At 41.4% G+C, this 26,931-nt stretch overlaps 1 protein-coding gene and 1 long non-coding RNA gene across 6 annotated transcripts; one reads left to right on the top strand and one right to left on the bottom strand.

The window, feature by feature from the left end:
* Positions 1-1,223: 1,223 nt before the first annotated feature.
* SUMO1 (small ubiquitin like modifier 1) lies at positions 1,224-26,113 on the bottom strand. Of its 5 annotated transcripts, none has more exons than XM_045575333.1 (5): positions 25,680-26,113; positions 10,689-10,763; positions 9,208-9,280; positions 5,995-6,066; positions 1,224-2,375 (listed from the first exon to the last, which is right to left on the bottom strand). In XM_045575333.1, the coding sequence occupies exons 1-5, from the start codon at positions 26,096-26,098 to the stop codon at positions 2,307-2,309; spliced, it is 708 nt and encodes a 235-aa protein (XP_045431289.1). In that variant the 5' UTR covers positions 26,099-26,113; the 3' UTR covers positions 1,224-2,306. The 5 variants fall into 5 exon arrangements, 4 of the variants coding, with proteins under 4 accessions (XP_045431289.1, XP_036278250.1, XP_045431290.1 ...); XM_036422357.2 differs by having other exon boundaries at positions 9,208-9,285; positions 25,680-25,835; XR_006740451.1 differs by lacking the exon at positions 1,224-2,375 and adding an exon at positions 7,390-7,501.
* On the top strand, positions 5,400-5,880 carry LOC118709968. Its single transcript, XR_004985220.2, has 2 exons — positions 5,400-5,506; positions 5,711-5,880. It is a non-coding gene; the product is annotated as an uncharacterized LOC118709968 (long non-coding RNA).
* Positions 26,114-26,931: the final 818 nt, after the last annotated feature.

The following is a 26,931-nucleotide window of genomic DNA, read 5'->3' as shown; positions in this document are numbered from 1 at the left end:
TGAAACTGAATTACCGTATTTTTCGGACCATAAGACGCACCGGACCGTAAGACGCACCAGTTTTTAGAGAAGGGAAATGAAGAAAAAAAGATTCTGAAACAAAAAGTTCAGTGTGTAAACCCATAAATCATGGAGAGACTTTCTATGCTTTCTTTACATAGTTTATGGGTATCTACACATTGTAGTGGTGAGAGAAGAGGCTGGAGAGTGTTTTACATTATGGTAAATGTTATTGGTTTGGTATCACAGAAAGTCTCTGCATACAATATACCGGTATGAAGTTTGTTGCAGTACAAACATTTTGACAGTTACCGGTATAATAGTATGAAGAGAAATTCTGACATAGCGGCGTTATCAATCAGGGCATCCAGCGGAGGGCAGAGTTTACTGGTGGGCGGAGATCTACAGTACGCCTACCCAGTAGTCAAGCACAGCAACAGAGGGCGGAGAGGAATGATTGGGGGAATAGACGCGGCATTCTTCCGGGCACGGAGTACGGGCCAGCAAGGGGTACAGGCGATGATTACGGTTTGGATTACGCAGTTACCGTACACCGCACCTGAGCTGACATGGAGATATGGCTGCAGCGAGGGCATGGAGGCTGACTACCATACATGGGAACTCCTCTACCACTCGGGGTTTACAGAGCGGGGCAGACACTCTGGGCACGGAGGAATGGACAGTGGCTGCAGCAAGCACACAGAGCCGGGCAAGTAAAAAAACCTTTTTTTTTAAAGTATATGTGTAGGCTATATTTGGACCATAAGATGCAGGGACTTTTCCCCCCCACTTCTGGGGGGAAAAAAGTGCATCTTATGGTCCGAAAAATACGGTATGTGTTTTCACAGATATACTAAATTCTGTGATAACTTAAACAGTTAAGAGGTTAGCCAGCTGGTGTGGCTCAGTGGTTGAACATCGACCCAGGAACCAAGAGGTCATGGTTTGATTCCTAGTCAGGGCACATGCCTGGGTTGCAGGATTGATCCCCAGTAGGGGGCGAGCAGGAGACAGCAAATCAATGTCTCCCTTCTCTCTAAAAAAATCAATAAAAATAAAATTTAAAAGGTTAGGCCCCCTAATAGAAACTAATTTGGTATTTTAATTTGAAATATATAAGATATAAAGAAATGAAAGAAAAATATAAACAAAATATACCAAACCTTAAGCAGAGGACATTTTGTTAGAGGAAAAACTGAAATTATCAATATAAATCAATTAAGAATTTTTGATGTGCCCATTTATTCAACATGACTGGATAAGTGTCATATATATGCACCATACAGAAATATCAAGTTTTAAAAACACACACAGAACACTGAGCATTTAAGAAGGTATTGTGGCCTTAATTAAATCCTTAATTCAGAAGGCACTTCAGTAACTTTCAGTGCTTCAAAGTCACAATCATCACTGTACAGTACTGAAGAAAAAATTTATTTGTTCCATATACAAACAATAATTTCCAGTATTATGCAAGAAAATCTTGTTTCAGCCATTTTTTTCTTTCTATACAATAAAAATAAAATGGAACATTAGTAAGATTTTTACAAACATTTTGTTTATTTTAACGAAGCTGGTACAGATAATGTCCATTTAAAACCCAAATCCCAGGCCAAAAAGTACAAATAAAATCAAAAAGAGCAGTGTTCTGCACACTTCTGCATGAATAACTCTATTAACTGCTAATGAAAATTAAAACTGTTCTGGGATCTTCTGACAAGATTTTTCTTTATTCTTAAAATGCTCTCTCTTCAGTGAAGCCATCTTTGGAGTTAGTCTTTACTCTCACCTCATTGGTCATCTTGACTCCAACCTGATATTCCTCTTCTTTTGGTCCAGACCTTCAGATTTTAAAAGTAGCTTCAAGCTGAGAAAAGGTCATTTTTCCACAGTTGAGTTCTCTGAAAAACTTCCACCTCCCACTGAAAGTCATAGTCCAGGAGTGAAGCAATCACATGCTAGAACTTCAGGGCCAATTAGAAGTCATTATGAACACTTGCATTGGTCGACTCTATTTATATCACAAGCCTGAAAATGCACAGTCCTGGAAAAGGTGGCCTCCCTGTGCACACACGTAATATTTCAAAAGGAGAGGGCAATATGAAGGAGGCTGACATTTGATCACCAAAAATCAGCACAATGAAAACAAACAATAATGAATAATGGGCACTAGAATTCAAATTACCAGATGTTTTAAAGAGATGGGGGCATCAGTTTTCAATTCCGTTTTAACACCACATTACAAAAGAACTATTTTTAAAAATAAAAAAGGATTGAGGGAAAAGAAAAGAAATTAAAAAGAATATCTAAACTGTTGAATGACCCCCTGTTTGTTCCTGATAAACTTCAATCACATCTTCTTCCTCCATTCCCAGCTGTAAGAGAAAATGAAAATATTTTAGAACATAAAAGCACTGTTTTGTTTTGTTTTTTAAATTGGCTGCAATTATGTGGCCACAGTTTTAAAGAAAAGGATACAAAGGCAATCCATAGTTACACTGTTCTAAGGCGATGAGTCCTGGTTCCTTTAATCTAAAGACACAGAGATGTGTCAGTGAAGTCATTTATAATATTATTTTGCTTAATTTCACTTTCCAGCTTCTTCACCATATAAAACTTTTATTTACTGAACAGGACGTTAGAGGAGTTTAAAATATAATGGAATGTGGCCGGAACCGGTTTTGCTCAGTGGTTAGAGCATCGGCCTGCGGACTGGAAGGTCCCGGGTTCGATTCCAGTCAAGGGCGTGTATCTTGGTTGTGGGCACAAACCCAGTGAGGGCTGAGCAGGAGGCAGCTGGTTGATGTTTCTCTCTCATTGATGTTTCTAGCTCTCTATCCCTCTCCCTTCCTCCTCTCTGTAAAAAAAAAAAAAATCAATAAAATAGATATATATATAAAATATATATATAAAATATATATATAAAATGGAATGTGTATTTAATAGTTTAAATAAGCCTACAGGAGTGGCTCAGTTAGTTGAGCATCATCCTATACACCAAAAAGTTGCTGGACAAATACCAGGACTGCAGTTTCAATCAATGTTTCTCTCTCACATTGATGTTTCTGTTTCTCTCTCTCTCTTCCTCCCTCCGTCCCTCCCTCCTTCCAGTCTTTAAGCATCTCCTCTGGTGAGGATTAAAAAAATAATAATATTTTGCTGGGCCAGTGTGGCTCAGTATTTGAGTATTAACCTACAAACCAGGAGGTCATGGTCCAATTCCTAGTCAGGGCTCATGCCCAGGTTGTAACTCAACCCCCTGTAGGGGGTGTACAGGAAGCAGCAGACTGAAGTTTCTCTCATCGATGTTTCTATCACTCTCCTTTCCCCTTCTCTCTAAAATCAATAAAAACTTTTTCTTTTCTTTTTTTTACAAAATTAACACCGCCCATCAAGGGCTTTGTGTGCTCCAGATACTACACCCTGAGAAGGAAAGACACATCACCAATTATGTAATATCTAATCCAAAAATACATAACATGAACCCAGGACTTTGTGAAAAACAACTGATTTGTATTCCTTAAAATTATATATGTAACGGAAGACAAAGAATAGCTGAGGAAACGTTCCAAATTAAAGATGATTAAAAAGGCACTTGAGTAAAATATGTTGACACAGAACTGGATCCTGTGACAGGAGAAAATCCTATCTAATAAAGAGAGAATATGCTAATTGACTCTCACACCAATGCAAAGATGGCAGTGCCCACAGCCAACAAGGAGGGAATATGCTAATTGACTGTCACACCTCAAAGATGGTGGCGCCCCGGCCCCTCAGCCCCACCAGGGCAGCAGGCACACGGCAAAGCTGGGCCTGCCTCCAGGCGAACCCAACTGCTCCATGTGCCTGCCTCCAGAGTCCCCCAGTCCCCTCAGCCCTGCAGATGCCCAGGCCGCCTGAGGCATAGGCAAGCCTCAGATGGCAGCTGCCCAGCGCCCAGGGCCCCCCAAGGCTCAGGTAACCGGGGTCCGCAGAGGCTTGCACTGCCGGCAGTGGCAGCAGCAGAGGTGTGATGGGGCGTCACCTTACCCTGATCGATGGGGGCTCCCAGACTGTGAGAGGGGGCAGGCTGGGCTGAGGGAACCCTCTCCAGTGCATGAATTTTCATGCACCAGGCCTCTAGTTTATTATAAAAGACATAATTGGGACAAATGATAAAATTAGGTTGTAGCTTAAAGTATTCTAATAATATTAAGTGTACTGACTTTGATTAACAGTATTATGGTTACATAAAATGTACTTGATCTTAAGAAATACACACTAAAATATTAAATAGTAAAATATAAACAAATAAATAAATAAAATATTAAGTAGTAAATGGCCATAGACATGCAACCTACTCCCAAGTGGTTCAAGTGATATATATACCCTTATACATGGGAATGGGGGGGGGGGGGGATGAAGAGGGGAGAAAAGTAATAAGCAAAGGTGGAACAATATTAAAACAGGTGTATCTAGGTGGGAGAATGTAAAATTTTTTTGTACTACTATTGCAACTCTTCTGCAAGTTGAAAATCACTTCCAAATAAACTTTTACAAAGCCCTAACAGGTTTGGCTTAGTGGATTTAAAGGTTCCGGGTTCGATTCTGGGCAAGAGCACATACTTGTGTTGTGGGCTCAATCCCCTGTAGGAGGTGTGCAGGAGGCAGCTGACCAACAATTCTCTCTCATCATTGATATTTCTATCTCTCTCTCCCTTTCCCTTCCTCTCTGAATTCAATAAAAAAAAATTTTTTTTTTAAACTTTTAAAAATATGGAGACGTTAAAAAAAACAGACACCAACCTGAAGGGGCCCTCACTGGCCAATAACCCAAGAAGAATATTAAATTTTAAAGTATTCCCCTACAAATTACAAATTAAAAAGAAAAATGGTAACTTTATAATAAATCTAGCAGTTACCACCTTAAGTTACCAAAGTTAGTATTACCCACAAGACAAATGGTCACCATGTACTTCCTGGTGTGATGTACTCACAAGTACACAGCTTCACTCTGTGCCACCGAATCAAAAATACAAAACCGAATCTAATAATAAGGAAGTGTCAGACAAACCCAAATTAAAGGACTATATAAACAGAACAAACCAGGTTATATGATAAAACAAAGACACAGAAGCACTTAAAAACATAAATTAAGGTAACATAGCCAAATACATTAATATATATTCTAAGTTTCTGTATCAAGTTCTTAAAATGGTCAAAAGTCAAAATTGAACCCTGACCAGGCACGTGCACCAAATGGTTGCTAGCTCCATTCTGTCAGGATACATGCCTGGGCTGCAAACTGGATCCCTAGTAGGGGTTGTTGCAAAAGGCCGCCAATCGATGTTTTCCTCTCACACTGATGTTTCTCTCTCTCTCCCTCTCCCACTTTGTCTCTCTCTAAAATGCAGTAAAATCTTTTTTTAAAAAAAAGTCAAAATCAAACCATAATGGTCACCATCACCAGGAAAGTGTACCAGAAATCTGCCAAATTTGAGGAACATCTGTCCGTCTTCCAAAAGACGTAATAGCCAAGACCAGTTTTGTTCAGTGGGTAGAGTGTCAGTCTATAGACTGAAAGGTCCCAGATTTGATTCTAGCCAAGGGCATGTACCTTGGTTGTGAGCACATCCCCAGTAGGAGGTGTGCAGGAGGCAGCTGATCGATGTTTCTAACTCTCTATCCCTCTCCCTCTCAGTAAAAAAATTAAATAAATTTTTTAAAAAAGATATGTGTATTCTGACAGCCTCAGTACTTTTACTTATTTTACTTTCAATCTCTCTTTTTATTGGCACTTTTGAAGGAAATATATGGGAATTTCAATTCAAAATATTCTTTTTCTCTCTGACAAATAATATAATATAGCACTTAAATCAGAGAATATTCAAGAAGTGGGCAGTTTAATAACAACGACAACAACAAAAAAGAAGTGGAGAGTTTAATACCAGTGAACCAAATCATTCAATGCAGAATTTAAAATTTTTCTTAACTCAAAGAAGACGTCTTACTCACTTCTTTTGGAGTGTGATTATCAGCAATTCTCTGACCTTCAAAGAGAAACCTGAGTGAATTCATTGGAACTCCCTAAAAAAGAAAAAAGAAACCATATATATATATATATATATATATATATATATACACACACACACACACACACACACACACACAAATCTTAGAGGAGATAAGAACTTTGATGCACAAAAAGCAAACATAAAAACTTCAAAAGAGCTGAAACCGCTTTGGCTCAGTGGATAGAGCATCGGTCTGTGGACTGAAAGGTCCCAGGTTCGATTCCGGTCAAGGGCACATACATTGGTGCGGGCACATCCCAGTAGGGGGTGTACAGGAGGCAGCTGGTTGGTGTTTCTCTCTCATCGACGTTTCTGGCTCTCTATCTCTCTCCCTTCCTCTCTGTAAAAAATCAATAAAATATATTTAACAAAAAAAAAAAGCTTCAAAAGAATACACAGAACATAAAACCATACAGTTAATCCTATCATCATAATTACAACTTTTTTATTTTTATTTGCTAGACCCTCCCTGTTCTAAGTATTTTATAGACATAATCATACATGTTAATCATCTTATCTTCATTATACAGCTAGGGAATCAAATGTATAGACAAGGTATAATAGCTGGCCAAAAATTTAAGGCTAAATCTATTCTAAGCCTCCATTCTTGACAACTATTTTACAGTTTCCTCTGAAATCTGTAAGCTAACCTCTATCTATTATCTATAATAATAAAAGCGTAATCGACCAAACCACCAAACAGCAGAACGACCGTCTGGACAACGTTCAGGATGGCCACACTATGACATGCACTGGCGCCAGGCCAGCCAAGGTGGGTGCGATTCGATTGATTTACCTCCCACCACCCCCCCTTCCCCCTGTCATGACCCTTCCCCTGGCTGCCAGCACCACCTTCACTCCTGAAGGAGCCACCTTTTCGCTCTGGCCCAGAGCCTTTCTGCCTTCCCACATTGCCCAGAGGCCTGGAGCAGCTGGGGCGGTGCAGAACACCATCTTCCCCCAACCCCAACCCCAACCCCAACCACTCAGCACCTGCTTATGCAAATTAATCTGCCATCTTTGTTTGGGTTAATTTGCATACTAATTCCTGATTGGCTGATGAACTTGTTGAGCCCCAAGTAATAAGACTTTTATGGATTTAACAATTAACATTAAAAATAGAAGAGACAGAAATGTTTACTGTTTTACTTATACTAACACCTAAGTGATCTCTTTTTCTTCTAGCAAAAGTGATTTTTACGTAAGTTATTAATTTAAACTATAAAAAGAAGCCCTCCAGAAAACCTATAATACCTGAGTTAATAATATCATGTAACACAATTCAATTATTAAACCATATCTTGGTGTCTCCTCTATAAAGATGGTCCCAACTTATGATTATTTGACTTTACAACGGTCCAATAGTGATGATATAGGTGCAGTAGAAGCTGTATAGTTCAACCTTGAACAAATAGGTTTGAGCTTCTTGAGTCCAATTACACATGAATCTTTTTCAATAAATGTGTACAGTATTATAAATATATTTCCTTATGAGTTTGGCTCAGTAGATAGAGCATCAGCCTTCAGACCAAGAAGTCCCAGGTTCAATTCCAGTCAAGGGCATGTACCTTGGTTGCAGGCTCCTCCCCGGCCTGGGCTCTGGTCAGGGCTCCTGCAGGAGGCAACCAATTGATGTGTTTCTCTCACATGGAAGTTTCTCTCTGTCCTTCCCTCTCTCTTCCATTCTCCCTAAAAATCAACAGAAAAATATCCTCGGGTGAGGATTAACAAAAACAAACAAAAAATAAAAAGGTGATTAAATGTTTAAAAAAAAAAAAGAATACAGTAATACAGATAACATACAAAATAATCCCTGTGTTGTTCAAGGTTCAAATGTACTTCAAAATTTGAATTTTGATCTTTTCCCAGGCTAGTGATATACAGTACTCTCTCACAATGGTGGGCAGCAGCAACAAGCTATAGTTCCCAGTTAGCAATGAGATCATGTGGGTTAAGTGTACTGTGTTGCCAGCATTTCTGGGTACTGTGTACTAAGCATGTTTAAGTTAGGCTATAATAAGCTATGACTTTCAATAGATTAGGTGTATTAAATGCATTTTTTACTTACGATATTTTCAGCTAATGATGAGTTTATTGGGACACAACCCCATTTTAAGGTGGATCTATATATTAATTCCAAGTAAATTTATTTTTTAATAATTTTTGTTAATGATAATGGGTAACATTTACTAAACGTTTTTAGGCATCATGGTAAGAGCTTTATGTAGGTCATCTTATTTCATCTTCATGGGGTAGGCACTGTAATATTCCCATTTTTCTAAGGGGAAAACAAGGCACATAACTTGTTCTTAATCTCACAAACAGTGATGGAGCCTGAATTTGAATCTAGAAAGGTTAAAGGAATTTGTTATTGATCCAATTCATAAAGGCCAGAATCTGTGAGAATTTGGTATTACTAAATTAAATAAACTTCTATATGATGAGTTAAAAAAGAAAAATCCCTTAATACTGAAAGCACAGAATACAATTAGCAGTTACCAGTAGTCCTAGTACTAGTACTTAAAAATATTGCCCTAACTGGTTTGGCTCAGTGGATAGAGCATCAGCCTGTGGACTGAAAGGTCCCAGGTTCAATTCTGATCATGGGCATGTATCTTGGTTGTGGGCACATTCCCCAGGAGGTGTGTTGGGAGGCAGCTGATCGATGTCTCTCTCTCATCGATGTTTCTAGCTCTCTATCCCTCTCTATAAAAAAATATATATATCAATAAAATATTTTTTTTAATAAAAATATAATATTGCCCTAGCCAGGTTAGAGCAGCCCAAAGATGGAAGGGCCTTAGGTCAAGGGCACATACTTCCCTGCAGACTCAATCCCCAGCCCCAGCCAGGGTGTGTGCGGGAGGCAACTGATAGATGTGTCTCTCACATCGATGTTTTTCTTTCTATCCCTCTCCCTCCCTTCCACTCTCTCTAAAAATCAATGGAAAACATATCCTCAGGTGAGGATAACAAAGACAAAACAAAAGATAATTTTAGTAAATTTAACATATGGCTAAACATTCCTAGTTATAAACAAGGAAATTTCATAGTGATCACCAAAATGTACTTGCCTTTATTACATACATTGGTAAGCCATAAAGATACATGAATTGCATATAAAGCACTGTATTTACTACAATAACATACAAACCTGTCTTTGACAGTATGATTCTTTGAGTTTCTTGAGATGTGTTGTCATTTTCACTTTGAAGTGAATCTCACTGCTATCCTAAGGAGATACAAGAGAAAAATTATGCTTCTTTGTGTAAATTATTTGCTTTACTTGAAACAACTAATTTAATTACACAAACAGAAACAAACCTTGTTACTTGTATTTTCCCACCAAAGTATTATTTTAGTATTCATAACAGGTGTTATTAAAACATTCTAATCATTACTTTAGACCCATTTCAAAATAAACTTAATAAAACAAACAAAACAATCTGTCTTGTGTTTTTAAGTTAGCAGTGTAAGCAAAAGCATCAAAGAATACATTCCTTCATAATTGCATGTCCATCCTACATATGTAAAATAAAAGAGGCTGAATTATTACAAACCCCTCCCCAAAGCAACTCAAAACAAAAAGGACCTCCCCCGAAACTGCAGTCACTGAACTATACACTCTAAAGTGGATTTTATGTGAATTATATCTTAAAATCTTTTTCAAAATAAGAAATCTCAGTAAATGAGAATATGAACATATAATCAATCTATCTACATAAAAGCCTAAGCAACCAGGCCAGCAGGGGGGTGAGGGGCAACCAAATGACTGAGCAGCAGGCTGCGTGGGGTGACAAGCCTGGCAAGGGGGAGGAGGAGGGAACAGTTGGGGGTGATCAGGCTGGCAGGGGGGTATGTGGGGAAAGAGAGAGTGAGAGGTGATCAGGCCAGCAGGCAGAGGCAGTTAGAGGTGATCAGGCTGGTAGGGGGGCAGGAGCAGTTAGGGGGCAATCAGGCTGGCAGGCAGGTGAGTGGTTAGGAGCCAGCAATCCAGGATTGTGAGAGGAATTTCCGAATGCCAGTAGTCGGACATCCCCTGAGGGATCCCAGACTGGAGAAGGTGCAGGCTGAGCTGAGGGGACCCTGCCCACCCCATCCCCACCATGCACAAATTTCTTGCACTGGGCCTCTAGCAGAATATAAACATAGTAGACCAAAAATTACAGCTCACTGATAATCTGAGAAATGTAAAATAAAACATCTTTACCACCTGGCCTATATGGCTCAGTGGTTGAGCATTTATCTACAAAACAGGAGTTCACAGTTCCCTCTCCCTTCATCTCTGAAATCAATAATTTTTTTTTTTTTTAAAGAAGCTTGGCCCACATGTCTCAGTGATTGAAAGTCAACCTATGAACCGTAAGATCATGGTTCAATTCCTATCAGGGCATATGCCCCGGTTGCAGGCTCAATCCCCAGGAGGGAGAGCATGCAAGAGGCAGCCAATCAATGATTCTCTCTCATCATTAATGCCTGCCTCTCTTTCCCACCCCCCTCTGAAATCAATAGAACATATTGTTTTTTAAAAAGACATGAACCAAAGTCTTGTTGTCTTGTCAGTCAGAATTATTCCTGTGTTCACAAATTATTCACATATTCAAGAAGTAATCCAAGAAAAATAACAAAACTCACCTGTCCAATGACTTTGAGTTTAATGTATTCTCCTTCCTTCTTATCCCCCAAGTCCTCAGTTGAAGGTTTTGCCTCCTGAAAGAAAAGTACTTTTAAAGATAAAAGTTCCAACATGCTATTTTCATTACTCACTTATGAGTACCTATTATTTTAGCTCAGGGTACAAAATATGCACTTGAGAATACAAAGAACATGTATTTTCTTGGCCAGTCAATTAAGTAAAAATACCCTAAGTCAATTACTGGCCCAAACACCAGTTTATTAGAAATCAAGAAACCGATCTCTTATCATACCCTACAGTAGCATGGAAATTTTCACTTGGCCACCAAATTATCTGCTTATTTAAATATATACTCCAGTTGAGACCGGTTTGGCTCAGTGGATAGAGCGTCCGCCTGGGGACTGAAGGGTCCCGGGTTCAATTCTGGTCAAGGGCATGTATCTTGGTTGCGGGCACATCCCTAGTAGGGGGTGTGCAGGAGGCAGCTGATAGATGATTCTTTCTCATCGATGTTTCTGGCTCTCTGTCCCTCTCTCTTCCTCTCTGTAAAAAAATCAATAAAAATATATTTTAAAAAATAAAATAAAATAAAACATATACTCCATTATCGTAACAATTTCAAACTGCTAATCCACACTTGATAAGAATATGACCAATGATAGTGTATTTTACAAATAAAGTCACAAGGCCATCACCCGGGTATCTCATGATGGTAATAACTTAAAACTAGTAAGTTTTCTTTAACATTCAAAATCTAACAGAACCTATGAAACCAGAAGTAGCTTTTAACATGAAGATACAGGTTAGTGTCTAGGGAAATGCTTAGGTAACAGAATTGACTTTATTAGTGTGAATCCTTCCTTGCCTGCTTTGCATTCTGCAGAACTTTCAACATTTGCTGACTACTGCATATTATGGCAGCAGACAAAATTAACCTTTGGCGAGACAGTATTTCACCTGAAAACTAGAGAGTCTCACCACCACATTTCTATGAATTTGTATTCATAGAAAACAGCTGCTTTTCCCTTTATGTATCTACAGAGGGCAAGGATAGATTATTCCATGCAGTAAAGAGCAACAAAGCCCGAGTTCTCTTCACTCCTGTGAGGAGTTAGCAAAGAAGCTTTTGTTTAAGTCAGCACAAAGAATCCACCCCCAGCCAGCAGCAGTCAGCACAATAGGGAGCATTTTGCTCCAGTATTTCCTAGATAGGGTAGCTACAGAGGCTGTTCGGGACAGGAGTTCCTTCCCCGCCATCGGCCACAGGCTTCAGAGCTCCTTCTACAGCACAGCTGCTCTCATTGTGTCACTACCCCGATCAAAAAGTATCAGCAGCTTCCAGTGCTTTGAGGCACAGAATTAAACCCCACAGCACCTCAGAGTTCCTCCCTGCCAAGCTCGACTCTCACTTTTCTCTTACCACTTTCTTTGCAAACCCAAGGATTCTGTTACATTGGACTATTTACTGTTCCCCGAAAATGCCCCTCGGCCTTTCTCCACCTTCTGCCCTTTGAAGTCTGTTTCCTTCACCAGGAATATATATACCTTCCCCCAGCCTCTCTTGAAATCATCTCAGGGAAATGCACCCTCATCATCGGAAGTCCAGTATTTAAAAAACTCTTCGAGGAACCAAAGCATGCCTCCACCTTCCAAATAGGATTAACATTTTCCTTTAATGCTCTTATTTGCAACCTATTCATATCTTTTAATACCATTTATTCTCAGCTGAAAATACTCCCTCCTCAATTGGCTTCTCTACTCGTTGTAGAGAACTTCATACGAAAGTACTCAACAAGAGAAGACAAACAACCCAATTAAAAGGTGGGCAGAGGAGCTGAATAGACACTTCTCCAAAGAGGACATACAGATGGCCATGAGAGATGAAAAAAATGTTCAACGTCCCTCGTTATCAGAGAGATGCAAACAATACAACAATGGCTACCATTAATAAATCAATAAACAAGTGCTGGTGAGGATGTGGAGAAAAAGGAACCCTAGTACACTGCTGCTGGAATGTAGACTCGTACAACCACTGTGGAAAAGAGTGTGGGGTTTCCTCAAAAAAACAGAAAACAAAAAAAAAAACAGCCCTGGCTGGTTTGGCTGAGTAGATAAGAGTGTCAGCCTGCAGACTGAGGGGTCCCAGATTCGATTCCAGTCAAGGGCACATGCCCAGGTTGCGGGCTCAAACCCCAGTGGGAGGTGTGCAGGAGGCGGCTAATCAATGATTTTTTTTTTAAATAGCGGTATATTTTATTGAGTTTTTACAGAGAGGAAGGGAGAGGGAGAGAGAGTTAGAAACATCGATGAGAGAGAAACATCGATTCATCTGCCTCCTGCACACTCCCTACTGGGGATGTGCCCGCAACCAAGGTATATGCCCTTGACCGGAATCGAACCTGAGACCCTTGAGTCCGCAGGCTGATGCTCTATCTACTGAACCAAACCAGTTAGGACTAATCAATGATTCTTTTTCATTATTGATGTTTCTCTATCTCCCTCTCCCTTCCTCTCTGAAATCAATAAAAACATAAAAAAATTAAAAATGGAACTATTTGACCCACTTCTAGGAATATATCCTAAGAAGCCAGAAACACCCATCTGAAAGAATATATGCACCCGTATGTTCATAGCAGTGTATTTACAACAGCTAAGATCTGGAAACAGCCCTATTGCCCATTAGTAGATGAATGGATTAAACACTGTGGTACAGTTACACAATGGAATGCTACGCAGATGTAAAAGAGAAGGTTCTCTTACCTTTTGAGATAGCATGAAGGGGCTGGAGAGTATCATGCTAAGTGAAATAAGTCAGTCAGAAAAAGACAAGCATCACATTATCTCACTTATATGTAGAATCTAGTGAATAAAATAAACTGATGAACAAAAAGGTCCAGAGACAATGAGATCCATACACTGACTTATTTTAAAGGAAAGGGCTGGGGGCTGGCGGCAGAGATTAACCAATGAACCTATATGCATTTATTTAGAGCTCATGGACAGACATAGTATGGGGAAGGCCTGGAGAGAATATGGGAACTGGATGGAGGGGCTCCATGGGGGTAAAGGAGGGACATCCATAACACTTTCAACAGTAAAGATGAATGTTAAATTTTTTAAATATTCAGCACTTGCTATCTCCATTTTCTTTCTCAGCCCACTGTAATCTGGCTTATCCCTCACCATTCCACTTGACATTGCTCTCACCAATGTTAATAGTTCAACTCCTTACTGCTAAATATAATGGATAATTTCAAATCTCATCTTTAACACTCTAACATAACAATCTTCCTTGGTGACTTCCTTCCTTGAAAATCCTCCACCTTTAGCCTCCATCTCTCTCCTCTTCTTGGTCATTTCCTTAAATGCTGGTGCTCCTATGGACTCCATGTCTACAATTCCCTGTTTGTTTTTTGTTTGTGGGTTTTTTGTTTGTTTTGTCTCCCTGGTGACCCATGATTCCAACTACCTCTAAGACAGAGGGTTAAATTCTAACTTCTTAGCTGACACACATTGGTTCCTCCTGTGCTGGTCTGTCTAGCAATCCAGCCTCTTCTCCTCTCTCTCTTGCTAATACTAACCTTTGCTCTAGCCATACCAAACTACATATAACTACTTGAAGATGGCACACTCTACCTTATTTCCACTATCTCTGTACATACTAATTCCCTCTACTTGGAATGCTTTTCTATGCTATTCCCCTTTCGAGACCACTCAGGCACACTTCTTCAAAATTATGTTCCTACTCACTTGCCTAAACCTTCCCACACTATTTACTTTTATCCTTTATAACCACATATTTAAATATTTGTATCTCCCAGCAGATTGAGTTCCTTTTGGTATGCCTTACCTTCTTTGTATTTCTAGTCAAGCACAGTGTCTAGAACTTTGAAGATACTCAATGTGCTTGTTAAATAAGTTAATATTTTCTGTGACCATTGTGAATGTCCTATCTTCCCTACAAGTCTACAAGGAGAGAATCCAAGTTTTTTCATCTTTATACTCTCTACTAGAGGCCCAGTGCACAAAATTCCTGCACAGGTAGGGTCCTTAGACCTGGCTGGAGATCAAGGCCAATCTGTGGGGCAACCTGGGGGGACCCGCACTGGCACCTGCCTTAACTGGCCTGGCGCCTGCGGAGGAAGCTCCTGCATTGAGTGTCTGCCCCCCTGGTGGTCAGTACGCATCATAGCGACCAGTCATTCCGCTATTCAGTCAGCCATTTGACCAATTTGCATATTAGGCTTTTATTATATAGGACAGTGTCAGGCAAACACTAGGCAATTCTTTAATGTTGTTGAATTAAGATGACAGTACTATTTTCTGTACCTACCTTACTAATGTTTCATATTTCTACTGTACACACTAGTCAGTCCAAATAAAAAACCTTCAGTTTTTTTATATTCACCATACCATGGGTAAAAGATAATTCACTTCAATTTTGTAAGAACATGAAAATGCTAGTATCTGAAATTTCCAAAAGTATGCTGCCTATTTCCCTAGTCACTCCACTTTGGTGATCTCTTCCCAATGTGTAAGCACTATAACAATGTGCCTGTGCCCCTTGCCTAACAGCCCCATGCTTGCCTAATGCTGTATTCCAACTTTTCATGTGCCTTTTTTTCCCTTTGAAGACTAGTCTGGAAAATGAGGTGATCTTGGACAAAAACGCCAAGTCTGCCTCCAGTAATCTCAGTATCTTTTGTATGATGCCTTTCCCTTTTTCCCCTGTAAATAAGCAGCCAGTACAGAATTGTATGACACACTAGTTACAAAAACAGTGAAAGCATTCAGCACTGTGTCTGGGCACTAGGTCATCAGAGAAAAGAGAATCCCAGGGAACTCTGATTGGTTTGGCTGTAAAAAATACACAGCCCCAGAGCAGAAGAAACTGGTAATGGAAAGAAATGTATATGCAAGATCAAAGAGAGGAACTGGAAACCTCCACATTTTCAAATATGTGCCATCCACAGAATGAATCATGGTAACTGGAATGATGAAGGAATTTATCAGACACTACACCTATCAACTCTTCTTTCCAAGACATAGAGGAGCCTGACTGGTGTGGCTCAGTGGTTGAGCATCAACCTATGAATCAGGTCGCGGTTCGATTCCCAGTCGACACGTACCCAGCTTGCAGGCTCAATCCCCAATATGGGTGGTGCAGGAGGCAGCTCATCATTAATGTTTCTATCTCTATATCTCTCATCATTAATGTTTCTATCTCTATATCTCTCCTCCCTTCCTCTCTAAAATAAATAAAAAATATATTTAATTTTAAAAAATACATAGATGGAACAGCTTGGAAATAGAAGACAACTAAGGATCTGAAAAGAAAACTAGTCTGGAGAGGATGGAAGAAACAGCAATCCTCATTTACAAATGTTCAATTTGTGCAATTTCAAAGTCAACAAGAACTCTGCTTAAAAGCACAAGGATTTTTCAAGGTGTGATAATAGAATCCTGGTTACGTTAAAAGAAAAAGTATTCTCTCATACTTCAGTGGATATACCACAATTCAAAAAACACAAAAATACATATATACTTTCATTTTTATGCTGCATATATTCACACTTGATGAGACAGTACTAGAGATTTAGAATGAAACTGACCAGATTTAGCTCCATAGCCTCAATGTTTAGTAAAACTGTCAAGATACTGGATCTTCTGGAAATTTACATGCAATCCTAAAATGTGGTTAAATGCTAGATATGCAAAGCCAACTTCTCAGGAACTAAAAATTATAGCTGAACTGGTTTTATAAAACCTCCTGTTGGAGCCTAGACTATGGATCTATGCAAAACCTGGAACAAATTTGTTTCAGTGTATCCAAAAGTACTAGCAAACAGATTTAGAGATATGGCAGACTTTGTTAATTACCTATCCAATATCCATTTTCTCCTTCCTTACAAAGGAAAGCCTAATTCTGGCCAGCTAAAAAACATACTTCTCACCCCAGACAGTTTGGTTTAGTGGACAATGTCGAATTGAAAAGTGGCAGGTTTGATTCCAGTCAAGAGAACGTACTTCAATTACAGGCTCAATCCCTGGTTCTCGTCAGGTCACCTGTGGGAAGCAACCAATCAATGTGCTTCTCTCAAATAGATGTTTCTCTCTCTGTCTCTCTCCCCCTCCCTCCCTTTCACTCTTTCTAAAAAAATCTATGGAAAAATATCCTCGGGTGAATTTTAATAAAAAAACAAACATATTTCTCAGCTGCTCTTACTGCCTCATGATGCTGTGCTGGCCAATCCTATATAATAAAAGGCTAATATGCAAACAGACAGAGCAACTGGTCACTGTGATGTAAGCCAACCACCAGGGGGCATACATAGAACATGGTGGGCATCGGCCGTGGTGGGGCAGTGAAGCAGGTGAGCAGGGGCACCAGACCAGTCACTGTCATTGGGGTGAGCCTCTGGTGGTTACTGAAAACTCTTTGCTCCCACATGCCACAGTTGTGCCTGTCATTCGCCCCTGCTGCCTGCGCCAGCTCCAATCACCCCTAAGGGCTTCTCCACCTCCCCCTGCTCCTGAGGGGCGACTGCCATCAGCAGGTGTGGGGGGAGGGAGTCGGCGCTGTCAGCGTTTGGGATCAGCTGGAGGCAGACTGGAAGGGCCGAGGGAGCCAAGGCAGGATCAGCTAAGGATGGGCTGAGACCTACCACTGTGCCCACCACAGCCTCACTGCTCACTGTTCCTTTCAAGGTGCATGAATTCGTGCACTGGGCCCATAGTAAGATATAAGATGATATATTGTTTCCTTTTGCACCTTCCCTATCTCCATCCCTTTCTCTTGCCTGAAACAAAGAAACAAAATAACCTTCTTTTGGGACTGCAAGGAGACAAGCATGAGAGTGAACATGTGTTAAGGATAAAGAAGAAAGGAGTATGAAGGCATGGTGGAACTGCCTTACCAGTCCTGAACTACTTATGTCCAGACTTTATGTTCCATGAGAAAAATAAGCTGCATATTTGTTTAACCTAATACATCAGACTTTGTTATTCAGTTCAAAAGCAGTTTGAACTGACATGGGAGGTGCTGTAAATAGGTGTCATTTGGCTCATGTTAAAAATAGGTCCTAAAGGCCTGGCCGGAGTGCCCAGTTGGGAGGAGCTTAGTCTTGTACACCGAAAGGTTCGGTTCCCAGTAAAGGCACATACGTAGGTAGCAGGTTCAATCCCCAGCCCCAATGGAGGTGTATGGGGGAGGCAACAGATCAATGTTTTTCTCACATCCATGTTTCTCTCTCCCTCTCTTTCTCTGCCCCTTCCCCTTTCTCTAACAACAACAACAAAATCAATAAAAATGTCCTCCCGTGAGGATTAAGAGGAACTTTAAAAAATATACAGGTCCTAGAAAACTACCTCAAATGTGCATCAAAAGCAGAATAAGTAAATCGTAGTGCAGTCAGTCACACGATAGAATGCAATATAACGAGATTTAACAACATACAAAACTCCAAACAATCCTGAGTAAAAGAAGCCAGACACAGAAGTACATACTGTATGATTCTCCTTACATAATGTTATAATGTATTAAAACAGGCGAAACTAATCTGTGTACCAGTATATAGTTAGGACACTGGTTTGTGTTCTGTTTTTTTTTTAATAAAGAGAGGAAAGAAAGGAGGGAGGGAGAAAAACACCAATTTCTGTTCCACTTATTTATGCTTCCAATGGTTGATTTTGTATGTGCCCTAACCAGGGATCAAATCAACAACCTTGGTGTATGGGAATGACACTCCAACCAATTGAGCTATCTGGCCAGGGCCCACGTGTCTTTTTTAAAGTAGAATATTAGAGAATTAATTAACCCCCCCCAAAAAAAGAATCACAATTTCTGTAAATTCCAAAATAAGATACTGTACTACACCAGTCTTAGAGAAAATTATCCATAATAAGCCCAATGTTCTGGAAGAAGCAAATGATTTGATCTTAGAAATAAAGTTACTAGGTAACTATTGTTAATAGAATTAAAGATCATAAAGCAAAAACATTAGAAAATGAAAACCACTCCATGACAACCAACCCTTAATAACAAAACATCCTGGGAATTGAAAGTGAAAGAGGAACATACCTGCTGCTTCATGTTTTTGAGGCAACCTTCCAATTCTAGGGTCTAGAATGGTGCCTTGAACATACTGGCATTTAATATAGACTTATTAAATGAATGAATCTGACCACTTCAAGAATTTCTACTAAGTATGCAGTCACTGTACTGGACACTTTAGAAATAAATGATGAATAAAGGCTGATTCCTGGCCTTCAAGAATGAACAATCTAATGGAGAAAGGTACTTAACTAAATAGTTAACACTACATATAAAAGCTAACTGCTATAGGTAGCTTATGGCTGCTTTATAGCTTTGAAATTGAAACTATTCAACCTACCTTTATGAGTACTCTAACCATAACAATCATATTCTGCTTTCAAAATACAATGAAATATTTTTTAGGTCAGATTTTCTTTGTAATATTTTGTTATAACCTATATACTTGCAATATCTACTGGCAACACTTCATGTAACTGTCAGACTACCATTTCTCTCAAGTCAAAGCTACAGTTCAGCATACTTACTCTATTTCATAAATAATAGTGTAATTATGAATCTAATACCTACCCAGTTCATCATATTTCCTATCTCAAATTTACAGTAAAATCAATAAACATCAACAGGGAAATATAAAGAACACTGCAGGGGCCTGGAGAGTGTGGTTCATAGGTCTAACGTCGACCTATGAACCAGGAGATCACAGTTCAATTCCCGACTGGAGCACATATCTGGGTTGCAGGCAGCAATTAATGATTCTTTCCCATCATTGGTGTTTCTCTCTCTCTCCCACTCCCTTCCTCTCTGAAATAAAAATATATATTTTTAAAAATACAATTAATGTGGTGGATTACAAATGACTACAAATTCTTTTGTTATTCTTCCCATTGAGAAACAAAATATCTTTCCCTTGATGACTACAATTAATAATACTGAATTGTATGTATATTTATAAGTTGCTAAGAAAGCAGATCTTAAAAGTTATCACAAGAAAAAAAATTGTTCCAAAACCAGTTTGGCTCAGTAGACAGAACATCGGCCTGAGGACTTAAGGGTCAGGGGTTCGATTCCGGTCAAGGGCATGTACTTTGTTTGCGGGCACATCCCCGGTGGGGGATGTGCAGAAGGCAGCTGATCAATGTTTCTCTCTCATTGATGTTTCTGGCTTTCTATCCCTCTCCCTTCCTCTCTGTAAAAAATCAATAAAATATATTTTTTTTAAAAGAAAAAAATTTGCCAAAACAGGTTTGGCTCAATGGATAGAGCGTCGGCTTGGGGACTGAAAGGTCCCGGGTTCGATTCCGGTGAAGGGCATGTACCTTGGTTGCGGGCATATCCCCAGTGGGGGGTGTGCAAGAGGCAGCTGATCGATGACTCTCTCTCATCGATGTTTCTAACTCTCTATCTCTCTCCCTTCCTCTCTGTACAAAATCAATAAAATATATTTAAAAAAAAAAATTTGTAACTGTGTGATGAACTTATTGTGATCATTTCACAATATACACACACATTCCGAATCATTATATTGTACAACTGAAACTAATATAGTATGTCAATTACATCCCAATTTAAAATAATTCCATCAGTAAGTAAATAAATACATAAATGTCTCTCCCTTGAATTTGGCCTTAGTGATCTGCCTGACCAACAGAAGGCAGAAGTGACTTCCAAGGATAGGTCCTAGGCCTGAGGTTTCCACCCAGGGTTCTCTAGGAATACTCTCTCTCTCTATGGGCCTGAGGTGGTGTAAGTCTGAATATCCTGTGGTCTCCATGCTGAAAGAACACATGCTGAGCACCAACCCATTTGGCTCGGTGGATAGAGTGTCAGCTGGAGGACTTAAGAGGGGTTCCTGGTTTGATTCTGGGCAAGGGCGTGTACCTTTTTTGCAGTCTCGATCCCCAATAGGGGGTGTGCAGGAGGCAGCTGATCAATGTTTCTCTCTCATCGATGTTTCTAACTCTCTATAAAAAAATCAATAAAATATATTAAAAAAAAAAAAAAAAAAACACAAGCTGAGACCACTCAGACCTTGAGAATCCATGAAGAGCCCAGTTATGCCAGCACCCAACCACCTGAGTACTGTAATCCAGAGGAACCACACACCGCAGAGCAGTGATGAATCCAACTCGGAGTCCTGCCCAAATTGCAGATTTATGAGTAAAATACAAGGCTGTTGTTTTAAGCCACTAAGTTTTAAGGTAGTTTGTTAGGTACCAAGAAGTAAACAGAAGTACATAATGCTTCCAAATCCCTGACTAACAATCAAAGGAAATAATCCGCCGAAACCGGTTTGGCTCAGTGGTGGAGCGTAGGTCTGCAGACTGAAAGGTCTTGGGTTCAATTCTGGTCAGGGTATGTGCCTTGGTTGCGGGCACATCCCCAGTGGGGGGGTGGGGGGGAGTGCAAGAGGCAGCTGATGGATGATTCTCTCTCATTGATGTTTCTACCTCTCTATCCCTCTCTCTTCCTCTCTGTAAAAAAATCAATAAAAATTTTTTTTTTAAAGGAAATAATCCAATCAACCTAAGGTGGGGGTGGGAAAAGTAAGCCTTGTTATAACAGATTTGGTTAGAATTTGAAGCAAATCAGTCATCAAATTATTATAAATTACCAAACCTGAACTGAAGAGCTGTAGTATATGCTGCCACTGATGGCTTTGGCATAGAAAAGATACACTATAAACTTGAATACAGGGAAGGGAAATACTTGTACAGATTACCCTTACTGGTTTGATAATAAGCTCTGGTTCTATATAAGTGCTTATTAGTATTGCTGCAAGGTGATTAGGCTAAAGGAGAGCACCCAATCAAATCTGTTATTTGTTACAGGCTAGTTCTTAAACTTTCTGAGGGATCATGTATGGGCTCTTTCTCACTAAAATATACACATACATGAATACTCACAAAACATTCCATACTATTTCCCTGGATTTTCAGCCTTTGGGATCCATGAACCTTGGATTTAAAACCTGTTTTAGAGGATTATTTGATAATGATCCAACTATCCACTGGATAATACTGGAATTATTAAAAATTATAATCAACTGTTTCACTCAAATTCCAAAAACATTCATATTTCATTAATTAATGGAGAACCCAGAAATTTAAGTCCTGTGTGAATTTAATGTCTACCTAATTTATCCTGAAATTATTATTCAATTTCGGTATCTTAGCCCCAGACAATAACTTCCTGAGAGGTGCCTGAAAAACTACATCATTCTAATAAAACTTCCTTTAAAGAAAGATTGTCTTTTAGGGACAATGGATCAGTCTCATGCTACTGATATTGCCCAATAGTAACTTGGGATCCTTACTTCCTCTCCTAAGCCCTTAAGGATGCAAGTTCAGCTTCCTACCTCCCTAAATCCTTAGCATCCTCCCTAAACATGGAACTGTACAGCACCCAACCTGAACTGTTCTGGGTCCCACTTATTAACAACTAGAGGCCCAGTGCACGAAATCCATGCACAGGGGGAAGAAGGGTCCTGCAGCCTGGCCTGCACCCTCTCCAATCCAGGATCCCTTGGAGCATGTCCAACTGCCTCTAGCAATCCGGGACCACTGATCCTAACCGCTCACCTGCCTGCCTGCCTGATCGCCCCTGCCTCTGCCTCACCCTGCATCCAGGACCTAGGATTCCCTCCTCTGGCAGGCCACAGGCACCCAGGACCCAGGTCAGCTTTGCCTGAGTCGGCTGCAGATACAGGAGACCTTGGGCAGGCACCTGGGACCATGGGGCGGGAAGCTTGTTCCTCTCCTGGGCCGCAGGCACAGGCACAGCCGCTGGTGCCAGGGACCACAGGGCAGGCGGTTTGTCCCTCTGGCTGGTCCCCATTCCTCTCTTCCCAGGGTTGAGTGTCTGAGCAGTTCCAAAGTATGGGCATGATGACTATTTGCATATCAGCTCTTTATTATATAGAATGATACTGGTCTATCAGACTAGAAAAATGTTCTCAAACTTTTTGGTCTCAGGATTTTTATGCTCTTAAAAATTATTTATGCTCCTAAAACTTATTTAGAGCCTCATAAAACTTTTGTCAGGTTAATTATACCTATTACAGTTTACAGTTCTGGGATTGAAATTTACAAATGCTTTAAATATTAATTCATTTTAAAATAACAATAAGCCCATCATATATTAGCAAAACTTTTTATTAAAACAGTTTTCAAGGCCCTGGCCACGGAACTCAGTTGGTTAGAGAATCATCCCAATACACCAAGCTTTTGAGTTCCTTGCCTGGTCAGGGCACATACAAGACGAATGAATGTTTAAGTGGAACAACAAATCAATGACTGCCTCTCTCTCTCTCTCTCTCTCTCTCTCTCTCTCTCTCTCTCTTCCTCTCACTCTTCCTCCTCCCCCTTCCCTTCTCTCTCTAAAATCAATTTTAAGAAATAGTTTTCAAAACAAAACTAGTGAGAAGAGAGGCACTGTTCAACATTTTTCAAATCTCTTTAATGCCTGGCTTACTAGAAAGGAGTGGATTTTCACATCTGTTTCCACATTTTAATTTGTTGTGATATCAGTCATGTCAGTCTTTAGAAAACTCCATTCAACACTCATGAAAGAATCAGAGTGAAAAGGACAAATAACGTCCTAGTATTACCACAAAAAGTTCTGGGCTTGAGGAACCCTGGAAAAGAATTGCAAGAGCCTCTGGGCTGCCCTAGCTGGTTTAACTCAGAGGTTAGAGCATCAGCCTGCGGACTGAAGGGTCCCAGGTTCGATTCCAGTCAGGGGCACATGCCCGGGTTGTGGGCTCCATCCCCAGTGGAGGGCGTGCAGGGGGCGGCTGTTCAGTGATTCTCTCTCATCATTGATGTTTCCATCTCTCTGAAATCAATAAAAACATATTTTTAAAAAAAGACCCTCTGGGCTAAAGCCAGCTGTTAATGTCCCAAGTCCTTTATTTCCGCTCCCAAGTCTTTCTTAAGTGAGCAGAATTAAAACTAGAACAATAAATTCTACAATTTACTTTATAGTTCTTTCTGTACATTGTTCTTTCACCCGACTAGTATATCCCAATATATTTCTTAGCCATTTCTGAGCATCAAAATAAAAGGCTGATGAAACTAAACATTTACACCTGTTCTCTCCTCCCTAGCAACCAAGTAAACAACTATCTAGGGAGATACTTATAATGCCATCCCCATACCAACTTGGGAATTAACCTAGACTGTTAGTAATAAGATCCACCCAAAACTAATCTACATTATAGCTACGCTTTAAAAATGTAAACGTACATTTCCAAAAGCAGTACAAACCCACAAAATCCTCCCTTGGTGTGCCCAAGTCGTACAAAACTGAACTGAGTTAAAAGCTTAATGGAAAAAAGTGTGCTAAATTTAAAAGTTCAAGTGCATTGTGGAGTTGAATGAAAAAGAGTTGTCTAGCCCTAACAGGTTTGGCTCAGTGGATAGAGGGTCAGCCTGCGGACTGAAAGGTCCCAGGTTCCATTCCAGTCAAGGGCATGTACCTTGGTTGCAGGCACATCCCCAGAAGGAGTGCAGGAGGCAGCTGATTGGTGTTTCTCTCTCATCGATGTTTCTAACTCTATCCCTCTCTTCCTTCCTCTCTGTAAAAAATCAATAAAATGTATTTTTTTAAATATATTTTATTAATATTTTTGTAGAGAGGAAGGGAGAGGGATAGAGAGTTAGAAACACTGAGAGAGAATCATTGATCAGCGGCCTCCTGCACACCTCCTACTGGGGATGTGCCCGCAACCAAGGTACATGCCCTTGACCAGAATCGAACCGGCCGACGCTCTGTCCACTGAGCCACACCGGTCGGGGCAATAAAATGTTTTTTTTTTTTTAAAGAAAAACAGTTGTCTAGATAATTACTAAACAAGTGAAAGGTCCAAAATTACTTTCAAAACTCAAAGTCGTCTTAGCAAAACAAAAGGCCAGACAAAGACACCTTATTGCTTAAAAAAAGCTAGCCGAAAGCGTGGTTAACTAGAAAAGGATCAAGAAAAACTTAGCACAGACAATCGGGCTCTCCTGATGGGAGTGCAAACTCCACACACAAACACACACACACACACAAAATCCTTGATACTAAACATCGAAATAGAGCCCTTTGCCATAATAGGCAGCTTTCTGCAAAGGTCCTGCGACGGCTCTGACGGCACGAAGCTTTCCTATCGCTCCCTAAAAAGTATCAGTCTTCCCCCGTTCATGCCCAGAGGGAATGCTTTTCTGTAGTTTGGTTCTACTTTTGTTTCTGGATTACCCCGAGTGCTCTCTCACCACCGGAGAGCTGCTGAGCCAATCCCGAGTGAGAAATGGAAAGGCACAAGAAAAGAGGCGACAGCCCGGCACCCCCACATGGAAGGAGACTCAGGAGAGAGCAGCGGCGGCCCGTCCCCCGCTACAACCCGGACGGAAAGCGGAGCCCGCAGGTTCCCAGCGACTCCGGCAGCGGCTCCCGCCCCCGCCCCCGTGCCCCCCTCGCCGGGACTGTCCGCAGAACCAGAACCAGAAAGTGGAGACCCCCCGCTTTCCGGGGCCCCCGAGCCCCCGGGGCAGACTCTCCCGTTACATAACTGGGGCCCGGGGCCCTGCTCCAGCAATCAGCCGTCTAACGAGGGAGGGAGGCAGGCGGGATCCCCGAGGACTCCCCCTCCCCGAGAGGTGGGAGCTGGGCTCCGCGAGGGGGGACGCCTGGAGAGGGCCGCGACCACAGGCGCCGGGACACAGGGGGATGGCACAGGGGCGGGCACACGGCTCCCCGAGGCCCCGGGAGGCCCCGCCGCCCCGGGCCCCGGGGCACTCCCCTCCCCAGCCCGCCGAGTCCCCGCACCGGCCGCCCCCTCCCCCCGGCCGCGCTCCCCTCCCCCGCGCCGCCGTCCCCCAGCCCCTGCCCGGCGGCCAGCGGACCGGCCCAGCGAGGCCCCGCCGCCGCCATCAGACGGCTCCCGGCCCCGTACCTGGTCAGACATGGTGACGGCGCTTCGCCCGGGGTCTCCGCACCGCAGCGGCCTCGGGTAGGCAGGACCTCGCTCCGGGGTTTACAAACCCGTCCCTCTTCCCCACAGCACAACACCGCGGCGGCAGGCACTTCCGCTCGGCCGCGCGTCACTTCCGCTCCGCGGAGGGAGCGGGCCGGGGAGGAGGCGAGGCGAGGCGAGGCGGGCGCGGGCGGGGTGGGGGCGCCGCGGCGGGAGGGCTCGGGCTGCGGGCCGGGGGCGTGCGAGTGAGTGAACCACAGTCTGATCCCGACGCCCCCCAACTCCGGACCCCCGACACCGGGGAAAGTCCGGGCCCCCGCCTCGGGGTTTGGGGTTTGCTGACAGCCCCGCCCCCTCCCTCCGGCCCGTTTCGGAAGGCTGAGCCCGGAGACTTCCATTGTCTCCGCCTCGCGGGGCCACCTCCCGAAATAAACGGGATTGGATACCAGCGCTCCTTGCCCTAGAGCTAAGGTTTTGGCTTAACCAGCCCCCACCCTCACCCCGCGAACACGTGACTTTGATGGGGGGCTGGGGAGGAGGCAAAACAAAACAAGGATCTCATTGGACACAGTCTGGGTGGTTACTGGTGAAAACGATGCTGCCGAAAAGTTCTAAACTTGGGGGGAGGAGGAGCTCATTCCCACCCTGGAATTCGTTGCTTTGAGTTAAAGAATGGTCTTTCTATTATTTCTTCTTTAAAAAAGTAAATAAATAAATAATAAAATGCAATGGCCCTACTGGCATAAGCATAGAGGATAAAGATGTAGACAAATGAAATAGGATAGAGATTTGGAAATAAAGCAGCACTCACACATCAGTGTAATTTTCAACAAGAGTGCCAAGACAATTCAATGGTGAAAGAAATCTTTCAACATATGTTGCTGGACAACTGGGTACCCACATGCAAAATAATGAGTTTGGATCACCAACTTGGAATTTATGAAAAATTTCACTTAAAAATGAATCAAAGGCCTAAATGTAAGAGCCAAAACTATAAAACTCTTAAAAGGAAACAAAGGCATATGTTTTACTGTTGGATTAGGGATGGCTTTTAGATGTGACAATTTATTTCAATTTATGAAGATAAATTGAATTTCATCAAAATTAAAAACTTGTCTTTTGTATTGAATAAATAACCGTAAGGAAAGGAAGAAAATATTATTTGCAAATATATATATATGTGTGTATATATATATATATATATATATATATATATATATATATATATATA

Source organism: Pipistrellus kuhlii, unplaced genomic scaffold, assembly GCF_014108245.1.
Source record: "Pipistrellus kuhlii isolate mPipKuh1 unplaced genomic scaffold, mPipKuh1.p scaffold_m20_p_7, whole genome shotgun sequence".
In the NCBI taxonomy this organism is placed as follows: domain Eukaryota; kingdom Metazoa; phylum Chordata; class Mammalia; order Chiroptera; family Vespertilionidae; genus Pipistrellus; species Pipistrellus kuhlii.
Note: the sequence above shows the minus strand (reverse complement) of the source record. Positions and strands in the feature narration are given on the sequence as shown.

Bases quoted from the DNA above. Each gene is read 5' to 3' on its own strand.
- SUMO1 (XM_045575333.1), bottom strand. From the start codon at position 26,098: ATGGAAGTCTCCGGGCTCAGCCTTCCGAAACGGGCCGGAGGGAGGGGG. The intron at 10,764-25,679 runs GTACGGGGCCGG...CTTTTCTTTCAG, and splicing joins CCGTCACCATGTCTGACCAG to GAGGCAAAACCTTCAACTGA. The intron at 2,376-5,994 runs GTGAGTAAGACG...TTTCTCTTACAG, and splicing joins ATAATCACACTCCAAAAGAA to CTGGGAATGGAGGAAGAAGA.